General features: G+C 31.8%; 1 protein-coding gene across 1 annotated transcript in view; it reads right to left on the bottom strand.

Annotated features, from left to right (window-relative positions):
- The window catches only part of LOC111697908 (uncharacterized), a 28,733-nt gene that overhangs the window by 5,546 nt on the left and 9,538 nt on the right, over positions 1–13,649 (bottom strand). The window contains exons 6-22 of the mRNA XM_023468087.1: positions 12,305–12,360; positions 11,931–12,003; positions 7,573–7,661; positions 7,270–7,430; positions 6,722–6,844; positions 6,071–6,185; positions 5,880–5,901; positions 5,674–5,812; positions 5,475–5,549; positions 4,310–4,413; positions 3,954–4,254; positions 3,603–3,895; positions 2,396–2,496; positions 2,148–2,251; positions 1,507–1,680; positions 760–878; positions 521–554 (exon numbers count right to left, since the gene is read on the bottom strand). Coding sequence (XP_023323855.1) covers positions 521–554; positions 760–878; positions 1,507–1,680; positions 2,148–2,251; positions 2,396–2,496; positions 3,603–3,895; positions 3,954–4,254; positions 4,310–4,413; positions 5,475–5,549; positions 5,674–5,812; positions 5,880–5,901; positions 6,071–6,185; positions 6,722–6,844; positions 7,270–7,430; positions 7,573–7,661; positions 11,931–12,003; positions 12,305–12,360 — 2,083 coding nt within the window. The remainder of the gene's footprint in view (positions 1–520; positions 555–759; positions 879–1,506; positions 1,681–2,147; positions 2,252–2,395; positions 2,497–3,602; positions 3,896–3,953; positions 4,255–4,309; positions 4,414–5,474; positions 5,550–5,673; positions 5,813–5,879; positions 5,902–6,070; positions 6,186–6,721; positions 6,845–7,269; positions 7,431–7,572; positions 7,662–11,930; positions 12,004–12,304; positions 12,361–13,649) is intronic.

Below are 13,649 nucleotides of genomic sequence, written 5' to 3'. Positions count from 1 at the left end.
TTTTTTATATTACTGCCTTTTTTGTCAATGTTTGCCAGCAAACTTAATATAAAAAGTTTAGTTAAAATAAATAAATTCAGTTTTTAGTACAGATCTTTGTAGTTAATGTAAAATGAATGACTTTAATGAAGGGTATAAAACAAGGTGAAAGCTGAAAGGTATGTAATGAAGCCTTTATTAGATTGAGTTTGTAAATCCCAGAAATGAGTGGAAATTGCAAATCAAACCCAATTATAACCAATAATTTGATATACATCATGATATTTTTCTAGGGGGGGGTAAACAAATTTCTAGGGGGGGGTAAAAAAAATTCCGGGGCGCTTCGCGCGCCAAATTAAAATTTTTACCCCCCTACAGAATCCTTATATCCGCCCCTGACAGAGGTATTTTAACGTTTATGAAATATGCCCTTATAATGCTTGTTCTGACATTGTGGATACTGGACAAATTGGGTTGTTTATTAGTGCTTAGTTTAACACAAGGCATTAGAGGTGCAATGTGTATATAGAATCTGTGTTACCTCATCATCAGTTTTAGAATCCTTTTCAGATTTCCTGAAAAACATTCAACAAAGTAACTATCAATTAATACCAGAAGTTTTGTGTTGATAGAATAAGGCAAAAACCAAGTTTTACCACTGACCCATGCCATAGGTAGCATATGAGAAGTGGTTCAATTCTGTCTACTTAATTCAACAACTTCTTGCTATCTATTAAATTTGTCCTAGCTTTGTAATCATCAATATTATATTTATCTTACATTCTAAGGTAGTCCATAATTGTGATAAGTATGACTTCAGCAAATGGAATCAGAAGACAAAAGATAAGATAAATGTCAACCATCTTTATGTAAGAGGTCGGAGGCAGGCTATCGCTAACCTGTTAATACAACTTATGGAGAGTATGCATAAAAAATGACAACATCTAAAAATGAATATTAGATTCTAGAATATTTCTGTTTTATTCAAAGTTAAAAGAATCCCAATTTACCTGAGTTGGTATGATCAAAATGAAAAATTGATTTATTATATCAGAAATTTTTACAGAAACTCAGAGAAAACAAAATAGTTTGTGGATTGTTGCCTTGAAATCATTCTTTAATTAATACCCCTGCTGGTTATGAAAACAGAAAAATTACAAAAGCTGTTAAATATTATTTGTAGCTGTCAATGGTTTCTACTTGCATATTCATGGAGATAAGTAGTGCAATTTACTGAATCATAATAAAAAGTTCTGCATTAAAAGTCAAGTTTTTTTTTAATGAAAATTATCAAAATTTATTTCTTGTAAACCGAAATAAAAAGCCCTGAGGCCTTAATTAAGCAGAAAATGTTATCAAACAGCTTCATTTTAAAATGAGTACTTGATTCATTTTAAAAACAAACAAATCTGTAGCACTTATAGTCAAAAAAAACTTGGAAAGGGACATATACTAATTCTTTTGTTGTCTTTAAACCTTTGTATTTATTACTATACAATTTTACAAATTTGAAAAAAGTTTACATACGCTGACAAACAGAGTGACCAGAACCAGCAATGTAGTTAGATTCACAGTTACAATAGCTTCAAAGAAGAATGGTTTGAAGAAGACAGTCACATAACTGATTATGACAAGGAGCATGGATGGTAGATATGTGTTTAATGCAATAGGCATTAAGTTTCTTCCAAGTATCACATTGATCTAAATATTCATTTTATGTGTTGTGAATTATAAGTGCTGAATTAAGTGAAGAAATATTGTATTTCAAATGAAAAAATTAGGATTCAAGTCAGGATGATAAATTGAGTTGGTTTCTCAACATGTTGATAGTTTCCACTGTGAACTACTATTCTATCCATACAACTTCTTTATTAGAAACAGAGCAATGAGTGTAGATATGTGAATTACAATACTTAAACTCATATTTTCCATTCTGGGAAATCAGTTTTTAAATAATAAAACTTAACAAATCCTATGTTGATCTCATATTAATTAGTTGTTATCATGTTCCCTAATAAAAATCACATTTCTTATCATTACCTTTTATCACTTACAGTTTTATTTATATCCTTGAATACTTTGGGTAAAAAGAAATTCATATTAATTGAAGATACATACTTTGTCTGATATTGAATAAAATCAACCCTTTCAGTGCAGTTCAGAATTACCTTTAAAACAGTTTTTCCTCTGGTTTCTGAAACTCTCATGAAATAACTCTCGACCACAAACTCTTTAGAAGATCTTTGTCCAAAGAAATTGAGAATTTTAGCTTCTAAATTAAAAACAAATTGAAGATGTTCACATTCATCAATTTGGTGATCATAATTTATAACATGTTTAGAGTTCAAATTGTAACATCTGGCTTTTTATGTTACTCTCTCTTTTAATATTGACACTCAGTTGAAAAATTCTTTACCTAAAGTGGAAAAGTCTCCAGATTTTCCAAACATAGTGAGTTGTAGCTGACAATTCTGAATGTCGAAAGGATACCACTGGAAGTTATAAGTGCACAAAAACCTAAATATGTCACAGTGGTTGACCTTTATATCAAGACAATGAAGACACATTTTCTATCTAAGGATTTGATTTATTTTTTATTATTATTTCTTTATTTAAATAACAAGTTTACAACTTTCCAAGTTAGCAAAATTAAGCTGTTAAATGACATTTTTTCTTTGTTTCCATGTTTTTGTGTATCCCTGGTATTTAAAAGCTTGTTAGAAATCAAAATTGAAATCTAAGGTCTTGATTCTACTAAAATATAAGACGACCATTGTACTAAAACACTCCAGACCTCAATTGTTCCAAGAATGGACAATATTTAAGGAGTTAAAGGGACTGTAAAGGAAAAATGAAAGGGGGTATAGGCTGAAAGGTAATCACTTTAGCTCTTGATCACGACCCATGAAAGTTATATCTGATGTTCCTGTCTCGAGAAATTGATATAAAACTGTGTTAAAATTATACAAAAGTTCATATATGTAATCTTTAGAAAATCTTAAACTTAAATCATGTGACCAGAACTATCACCAATGGCAGAGCAGTATACTGATCACGTGTCTCCGCCTGTATCATGTGACCACTTTACTGCACTGCCATTGGTGGAATTTCTGGTGAAGTAATACGGACATATTAATTATATTATGAATGAAATCTATTAAAAATAGAAATAACAAATATAAAAGTAAACCTAATTTACAATTAGCTTTCTCTGGGATATCATCGTTTTCAGATTGGTTGCTTATTTGCTGAATTTGATCTTTTTAAACCTACTACTTTTATACAAAATTGTATATATATTAATTTTTGTATAAATTTGAAAAAGTTGTATATCAATTTCTCGAGATGGAACATCAGATATGACTTTCATGGGTCACGATCGAGAGCTAAAGTGATTAGCTTTCAGTCTATACCCCCTTTCATTTTTCCTTTACAGTCCCTTTAAGCCTCAATTTAATATATTTTTCCTTAAGAATATTGCGTTCTTTATTATTATATTTTGGCCAAATCTCAGTTTGAACCTAATGTCTCCTGAATTTACATATATTATTAAGGGTTAAATTTTGGAAATAAATCATATCACTATGCAATAAATTAATCAACTGGATGATTTGAAATCTAACCTTGTGTTATAAAATCGAGAGAGTATAATTTTGTTTTCAGTTCCCTTGTAATATTGTCTATTTGTATGCTCATCAAGTCCTGAGAGGTAGAAATCCCCCTGCTTTTCTATTGTTACACTAGCTTCATCATCTACTAAGGTAGTACTTTTATCCTCAGTGTTTTCAAAAACAAGGGATGGAATCCAAAGAAGTTCTTTTTCTAATGGGGATAAAGCATTCAGCCCAGAATCATTGCGTAGATCAAAGAATGTTAGTCTTCCATCATACCAGGAGAAATGGAGGTAGAATTGAACCTGAGAAGCATAATGTATGTTTTAGCATTTTTTTGAGGAATCTTAAGTTGTAATTTACCTGAAATATTGAGTTTTTTTCATCTATGTCTAATATGTCCATGATGTCTGCAGACACTTCTATTACAATTTTCGAAGAAATTTGATCCTTATATTTAGGGGGGGCAATGAATTTTTGATAGGATCTATCTGGGTTTATTCTACGACAACCAAATTCATCGCTTTTGTCTTTACAATCGGTTTGTGAGTCGCATCGTTTAGTTATATCAATACAAAGTCCATTAGAGCAAGCAAACTCATTATCTTTACATGTTGACAAAGTTAACAATGTAGTCTCTTCTTCTTCACAATCAATATCATTCCTATCATTATTATTAATAAAGATTGAATAATTTTGTTCTTGCCGTGGATAATTACCTTATTGTCCAGTTGTGTGTACCCATAACATAAGTTTTAAGAGCAGCAGTGGATGTTGCAATAATGTTTGGGTTGTTTACATTGGACATCACCCATGTGCGTTTCTTAAATAATTTAGAGTTCATATAACTAGAAGATGCTCTATCTTTGAAATAACACAAGACATTCATATATAAATATATGTTACCTATAGACCGCCAAACGGCTGGACAGAATGGGCTTACATTTTTTATGGACACTCATGGGTGGCCAAGGGTTATAATTTTTTTTTTTTATCCTTTTTTCTAAATATTAAATAAAAATTCCAATTTTTTTTTCTACTGGCTTGGCCGGGTCCTTCAGATAGTCTTCTATATAATTAAACAAGACACTCATATATATATGTTGCCTTTAGCTGGCTAAACAGCTATACCAAATGGACTGAAATTTTTTGTGAACACTTGTTATTTAAAAAAAAAAAATTCAAAAATTTTTGTCTTTTTTTCCAAGGGCAAAGCCGGGCCCTTTAGATAGTATGCACTAAAACATTAAAAGACATTTGGAATACAATGATAATAAACACAGAAGTATTCAGTTAACTGAGATTAGAAATGTGTGAAAACTATACCATCTCCTAGTTAAATATGAAGGTAAATGAACTCAACTCAAATCTATTGTGGAAAAGGATCGGATATTTAAAAACTCAAGTAATTTAAACATGTTTTTCAGCAAAAGATTAGTAAAAAAAACATTTATTTTTACTGTTAACTTAAAACTTAAAATCTTTCAATTCCTGAAAAAGTAGATGTACACAATATATCTTCTTCTGAGATGGAAATGTGCAGATTAAGTACGTAAAGTAACTTCTAATCATAGATTCGTCAATAAGGGGTCAAAAATCATATCTCAGTACTTTATACTTCAGGCCCCACTATTTACCAGATTATTGCATGCTGTTCTGAACTTCACTTTTAATATTCTTAACTGTAAAGCTACTTTTATACCAGTAAAGATAGTAAGAATGAAAATTTTCGCAATTGAAACTTTAAGAACAGTAAGGATTTAAAAAATTCAAAAAAAAATTTTGGATCCAGTTTGCCATTATATCAGCTGTTCAATTATGTTAGAATTAGTACATAATATTTATACAAATACAATCATTTTAATGAGTGTTGCTAGGTTTTACCTTTGCATCATATTTGATAGTAGTTGCCTTGTCACCAATATATGAAATATATCCAGAATCAGCATCATTTTTCACCTATTTTATAAATGAAATGAGACGTTTAACACTAATAGGATTAATTTATCATAATAAAGACTATTTTCTTGACATCTTCTTGATGTGGATTTTTCATTTTAGTTTATTAAAAAAATAAATTCACCTGAAATGTTGTGTCAAATCTTGTGGTTTTGCATAGTCCTTTCAAAGTAATGGAAATTTGTGCCTCTAAAGTTTGTGGTATTTTACAAGCAACACAAGATGCCCACTCTAAATCTGGGTTTTCACATGGAAAATCATACCTGGAGAAAAAAATATTGAAATTTGTACTTAATGAAAATACATTCCTGAATATTTAAAAATACTTACCAGCTTTCATCATACTCCAAACCTGAAAATTTAAATTTCATTAGTATTAAACTATTTTGCTATTAATTATTTTACTATAGAAAGCCAGAGTTACATAAATAAGTATAAGTTAAACCAAAAAAAAAATCCTTCATTTTAAAATATTGAATAAAAATACAGTTACAATGCTGCACTTAAAAAAAACAATTTACTGAGGTATGTTTTAACACAATTGGGCTCCTTAGAATTAGGTTGAGAGGATCTCCAGGGGTCTATGGTCAACGGATCCTTTGTGTGTATGTGGCTGAAATCTTCAGGTTTCAATGACTGAGAGCATTTTTTTGTTGTCTGACTGATTTTATAAAGGTGGTAGGTATTTTTACAACGGAATATTTCAAAGGGTGACTTTTCAAGTGACAATTTCCCAAATGTAAAATTTTCCAAAGTGGCAACTTCCCAAAAGTTATGTAAGGTCTTCTGAGGTGCCGCAGGCTGTGTGGCTGCGATGAGGGGCCAAACACTGCAGCAAGGATGGAATAGGGGATCACATGCTGAGGCTAAAAAAGGCTTGAAGCTAAGTGCTGAGGCTTGGAAATTGCACTTTTGGGAAGTTCCCACTTATGGATTTTTTTTTGGAAGTTGTCACTCGGGAAAGCACCTTTTGTCTTTAAAAATAATTATTGTCATGGGAGCTACTACTTGCAATCCTAATGCATAGTGCATAATGCTTAATCTGGAAAATATTCTCAGTTTTTTTCAAGTTATTGATAAGCTGAATTTTATCGAGTATTAATAACAAAGAAATAGAGGATTGAGATTTTTGTAGGAAACTTGTTTATTCAGTTTAAAAGACAATAACATTCCTTATTTTGAACATCTGCAGAGAATGGTAACCAATGCAGTAATCTTCCACCAGTCCAGCATTCAGATATTACAGCTGGATTTTTCAATGCTTCTTCTTGGTATCTTTTAAAGGCTTCAAGACTCTTTAACAAAGAAAGCTGTCATGTTTTGTTGACAAGACATATATTTTTCAAATTGACAAAAGATTTTATTTATGAACGTACAAATCGTTATCAAATGAAATAACTGTTAATGAAAAAAAAATAACAGAAAACAAAAAAGAAGGAACAGATTTTTTAAAAATAATTACGCCTTTCATTAATTTTTCTTCTAAAACTGGCAGAAAACTGACAAAAAATAAAAAAATAATTTACATGTGTTTTTATGTTTAAAAATGTTGTCTTTAAATATTGTTTATTGTTTCAAAAAAGACTTGAGACCAAACTTTTGAATTATGGTCATGCTTTAAAAACCTTTCCAACGGTGTAATTCATAAGTTGTACCATTAAGATATAAGCCTTTGTGAGTTCTGTATTACCCAAAGAAAACCCTTTTCATGAAAACATACCTTAAAATTATCTGCTATGCTGTTCATCCCATATTTGTCACATGCTTCATTTGCATCCTCAAAGTTAGCAAAAGTGCTTGTAACATAAACTGTTCTACGTTTATTCTGATCTGAACATTCTACATCTGATTGATTAAACTCTTTCTTCATGGTAAGATTTCCTGTAATAGTTAAAGATTCCAATTTAAAAAATAAATAATTGTTAAAATTTAATTTTGAATGTGAAAAGAAGATTTTTTTTCTTTTTTATCTAAACTGGAGTAAATAACAATGTAACATAATAATAAATAGAAATAGCATCACCTGTAACATCCCACAATGTTGAATCATTTATGATATTGCCAGAAGCTTTGACAGGAATACAGTTGGAATAGTCTTTAAGCTCAGTATCACTGAAACATTGGAATCTGGAGTGAAATTTTACAGTTTTGTTGATTTTTGGTTTGTGTTAATAAACTAGATTCTTACTCTGATTTCACCATGAAAACCTTTATTCATGGTTAAATTGTTGTATAAAAACCTTTATACCTTTTTATCACACTGTTATATTGGTGCTAAAAATATTTTGGAAATAAATTTTCTCTTTCTTAAAAAGGTTTTAATAAATTATATTTTGTCCCAAGGTTTAGGCGATACACAGAGCAAATTTAAGTCCAAAATACCTTGTGCCAAAAACATAGTGTTATAGGAAATTTAATGAAATGTTTGAGTACTTGTCTTGATGCAAAGGTTATTACTAAATCAAATAAGCTCCTTACCAAAGCAGAATTTAAAAAAAAATTAAATTTATTTTTATTTAAATTGAAATATCCAGGAACTATGGAAACATTATATCACCGCATGTTATAATATACAGCGAATTGAACTTGACATTCATAGGTTGTAATATCTGAAGGATTAAATTAAATTGAATTATTTTCGATCTGAGTTGAATAATGCAATCTCAGCTTATACCCCTTTCATTTTTCGCGAACACTCCATTTAACATTTGTTTCATGTAAAATCACTTTTGAAGGAAGTTGATGGATAGCATTATTTCTATGTAAAAGTTGCACCACCCCTGAATGTACTATTTATACTTTATGTAAACCAGGGTAATAAGACAAGGAAAGTTAGTTGCTGTTGCGTATTCTCTGTGTACATATTGAAAACAGTTCTCTCTGGGCAGTGTTTGTAAACAAGATAAGTATTCCTCTAGTATCCGAGGATGATAACAGCATTTATTTTGATAATTCACATAATAGTTTCTATGACCAGATTATTTCATTGATTTTTAATGTCAAAGATGGATCCCATGTCAGGCTGTGACATCAGTCTTGTGTTTACTTTTTTGTAAATGCAACCCGCCTGGCTCTAAATACCAAACAGGGTTACAAGCTTAGCTATCAACAAGCTATAAATCAACCCACCTGACTCTAAATGCCACACAAGGATGCAAACGTAGCCATCAAACAAGCTATTACTTTGGCTCTAAATGCCACACAGGGACACAAGCATTGGCTATCTATCAAGCCTTTAATCAATTGCTACCCTATAATGAGGTATGATCTCAACCCGAATATTTCAACAGGGGTACAATTACTCTACAACTGTAATTAAAGCGATCTCTATTAAAAAAATATATCCGGCAAAAATCCACCCTCCTTTGTTTTTTCTGCTGGATCTCCTTCAAGATTTGTAGCATAAGTTATCTTGAGCTCTCCTACTTCTTTCTCAATCTGATACTCTTCATTTTCTTTTTTTTATTGGTTCATCTAAATGGTTTGATCTTGATAATGCATCTGTTTTCACATTTTTAACCCCCTTCTTGTGGTTTACTATGAATTTGAACTGGCCAAGTCTTCAAACCAATGTTGAAAGATACTCTCATCAGATTTTATGCTGACAATGTACTTCAGGCTGGATGTGTGAGTATAAACTAGAAAAGGGGGCCAGTACTTCAGGATATGTTTCCATCTCTCTATGTTCTTCACTTTAAAGCTAACAGTTCTCTTTTCTGGATGGATAATGTTTCTCTTATTGGTTGCACTTCCTGCCCCAGCAACTGATAAGTTCCACTCCTTGTTTCTGAGACAGTATACCAGCAATGTTCAAAGCAAACCAGTCCGCAGTGAGGATAAATGGCTCATTGGAGTCAAAGTCTGGATACGCTTGAATCTTGCCGGCCGCAAACTCTTCTTTCAACTCCCTGAAATCCTTCTCAATGTCTTCTGACCACTCGAACTTCAAGTACTTATTCATCGCGTCTATGGGGTTTGTCAAAGCTTTGTACCTGGGAATAAATCTCCTGCAATATCCCGTAAACCAGAAGAATAAAAACATTGCCTTGCAGCAAGTACAATCTTTTCTTCCTTCCTCGATCTGAACACAGTGATTGGTGCCTCAAGCATCAATTAACTTGAATATTGTAGCACCTTTTATCTTCTGTAAATTCTCTTGAATGTTTGTTAACGAATAAGCATCTTTCACTGTTGCAGAATTTAAAAGCCTTAGATCTGGCACGCATCTTGTTCTTCCATTTTTCTTCTTAACTGGAACTAATGTGAAGCCCAAGGACTATTCAATGACCCCTTGCTCTGACCACCCTATCTGATCCTTCAGCTTTCTTTTCTAATCTGGGATTAACGGTCTCACTTTTGATCTCTTGGGAACTGTTCCTGGTTCTAGATCTATTTTCAACTCTACTAAATCTGTTTTCCTGATATGATTGGTATGTATCGCCAGAATCAAAAAATTGTCTAAAATCATTTTATCACTTCATTCTTGAATTTCTCATCTTTGTTTAAGAACGGAATGGAACAAGAAGACTGTTCTTCTACTCAGAATGGAATGGAACAGAACAAGAACGGAATGATAAAAAAGGAACAAGAATGGAACGATTTAGCTGAAGACCCTCGTTCTTAAACGAAACGGAATGATTTTTAAAAAGTCGGAACGTGCCCAGCCCTACTTCTTCTACATATTTTTGCACTGCTCCAACTACTGCCTCTAAAGCTTGCTTTCCCAGCTCCATTTGCTCCAACCTCTGCATCTGGAACTGCAGGCTTTTGTTATGCTTAGTTCTATCTCTGAATCGTTCTCACTAGGTAGGTTAGGGTACAATGATTCAACAGTGTCCAGTGTTGCTGTTGATGCTTCAACTTCTAAAATATCTCCTTGTCTTGTTTCTCTCAGTGCTCTGTTAAACAAAGTGCACACTTGATTTTCTTCCTTGGAGTATTTGGCATTTAAATAGGGTTCCTTGATACAACTGCTGCTACCACTTTTGTAGTATATGCCCTACTCCATAAGGGTTTCTCATATCTATCCAGGTACAACTCATTTTCACTTTACTGTCAATATCAAAACTGGACATGATTTGTAAACTATCATTGCCAAACCAATGGGCAGGATCTCGTAAGCTATTAATGTCAACACAGACACAAGCTTGTAAACTATCAATGCCAAACCAATGGGCATGATAACTTCAGCTATCAATGTCAACACGGATACAAGTTTGTAAACTATCAATGTCAAACCAATGGTCAAAATCTCATCAACTTGTTTGTTCAAACAAAGATCAATTACTCTCTCATCAGAAAAATTTAATATTTCATTTATGCCCTAACATGGCCCGATTTTTAAAAAATAGTTGTATTTTGATGGATTAAAAATAAAAATATTGGAAGGACGAGGATTTCAAGGTGGCTCGGACAAGAAAATGCGGAAAATGTGGCCCGGACTAGACATTGTTGTGGCGGGCCTTCCTCCAGGTTACCATCAATTCATTTGATTATAATTAACTCAGTTATAATGCAATCGTTTTGAATGTAGGAGTTACTAACTCACCTGGGGGTTTATGGTATGTAGATTCATAAATTTGATATTTAGTTTATGTCTTGTCTTTAAATAAATATACTGTATCTATTTCTAAACGGTGATATATTTCAGTGTGTAAAAAATCCAAGAATACAGATTAGATACTTTTGAACTCTTCAACCATATTGGTCCGGCGTATTCAGGAGTCTCGGATCAGAGTGAGATTAGACTATAATTTCTACACTTGTTATTTTGGATTACCCAATATACACTCAACAACATTATAGCACAATGATTACTATGTACTTATGATTATTGTAGCACTTATTAATAAAATCTACTGAAAACTGACCATGAGTAATATAGTAAACAACATTTCATAAAAATTATCCCTGCCATGCCTTGGACATTTCGTAGGCAAAGTTTGTCTTGGGAACCACTAATAAAGTAAAATTCCCCTAACTTCTGTAAAGTAGATGTAATAATTATTACATTCCTAGTGACCATATTATTTTCCTTTCTCATCCTGACTCAAATTTGGAAATACTTTATCGTTGCGGCTAACACTTTATTGTCCTAGCTAATACTTTATTGTCCTAGCTAACACTTTATTGTCCTAGCTAACGCTTTATGTCCTAGCTAACACTTTATTGTCCTAGCTAATACTTTATTGTCCTAGCTGACCACTTAATTTAACAACCTGACCTGACCTGACCTGACCTGACCTGACCTGACCTGGCCTGGCCTGGCCTGGCCTGACCTGACCTTATCTGACCTGGCCTGGCCTGGCCTGACCTGACCTAACCTGACCTGACCTAACCTGACCTGACCTAACCTGACCTGACCTGAGTCAATAATTGTACCTGAGGGTTCTGTCCCACACATGTACATCTGCTATCATACCAATTGTAGGCTTATTGTCAAAATAATAATGACCTAAACAATGTAAACATACAACAGAAAATTATTTTTGATTTACAAAAAAATAGAGATGAATTTGGGTAAAGAGATTTAGAACTCGCAAACTGTTCAGGGAAATCAAGAAGAAATAAAAAATAAAAATCATTTTGTAATGTTTCACAGAATAAACAGTAGATGATCTGGCAACAAGTTATATACATTATTATACAGGGTTACCCACAAAGGATGAGACTTTAGATAAAAAACTGGACAGAATTGCTTCACATTTTTCCTTTCAAGTGTATTTGAACTAAATTAGGAACATATTTTAATTTACCTAGACGTACAACAACAGGCAGTTTGGTGTTGTTTGTTAGTCTTGTTTTAACCGGGCTGGACGATTTTCAAAATTCAATTATTATTATTTTTATGCGTTAAAACATTATTTTTTTGCAATATATTGTTTTTACTAATGGAGTTTGTTTATACTTTTATACTTATAAACTAATTTTGTGTTTGCTTGTTTCATGCTTGTAAAATTAACAAATTCTTTTGTACAATATTTTTTATCTGTATAAATAGGAGTTTAGTATTTACACCAGATATTCGGGTTGTAATGCCCGCTATGAAGGAGGTGGTTGGTTTTGTTCCTCTAATTACTTTCCTAGACTGTATTATACTTAATTGGCAGGTTTAATACAGAAGTATTTTCGAGAAGCAAAGAAACTTTTTTTTTACTTTAAACACTATCATTGAATTATAAGATTTTATGTTAAAATAGCTGTGAAATTCAACAAAAATATTTTGATTGCAATCATTTAAGAATTTCCCCTTAAAATCATTTATATTTCAATGAAAAGAACGTTACATAACCTGTACCCGTAAATCGATAAATCATGTCGTTTGTATGCACCTTTCTATATCCTGGCCGACTTATCTGGTGAAGTACAAACTTAGTAGAAATGTCAAATAAAAATTAGCTAATAGCCTGATGTCTGAGCAACTCTAGTAGACAAACCCTTTTGTCTGACTTTTTTGGAATCAAAAACTTTGATTATTTCCTTATCCAATCGCACAAATTCTTTTTTTATAAAATATATAACAGAAGTGCATCTTAATTAAAAAATCAAGCATTTATTAACTTTTAAAATTCTAGAGTACAGATTTTGGCCCTCAATCAAAAAAACTAAAAATACTTATTTGACACCCCTGGTATATTTTGATAAATCTTTTAAAATTTGATCAAAGGTCAGTAACTGCAAAAAATCTGAGAAATATTGCAGACAAATGCAACAAAGATTTGAATATTATCGACAAACGTATTGTAAAAAATTGTATGATATTTCAAGAAATACCCTTGGAAGAAGAATGGAGGATTCCATTTTTAAATGAATTAATTTCTGCAAAAACAATAAGATTGTTATCAATGGAGTTGACCAACTGAGATTGACGATATTATTAATTTTATATGCACGGCCTAATTACAGTATGATTTTGTTTCTTGTATTTGTATTCATTTTTGATATATTCTCTTATAGTTCTTTTTTCTTCTGTTTAATTGTACCAATTATTTAAATTGTGTACGTTTACGAAAATAAATAAATAAAATAAATATTATTTGTTTTTATATTTGTGTTATAAAACCAAAATACACAATAAGTGTAAGGGCCAAACAGCTACCA

This window comes from Eurytemora carolleeae, unplaced genomic scaffold (assembly GCF_000591075.1).
Source record: "Eurytemora carolleeae unplaced genomic scaffold, Eaff_2.0 scaffold77, whole genome shotgun sequence".
NCBI lineage: Eukaryota > Metazoa > Arthropoda > Copepoda > Calanoida > Temoridae > Eurytemora > Eurytemora carolleeae.
Note: the sequence above shows the minus strand (reverse complement) of the source record. Positions and strands in the feature narration are given on the sequence as shown.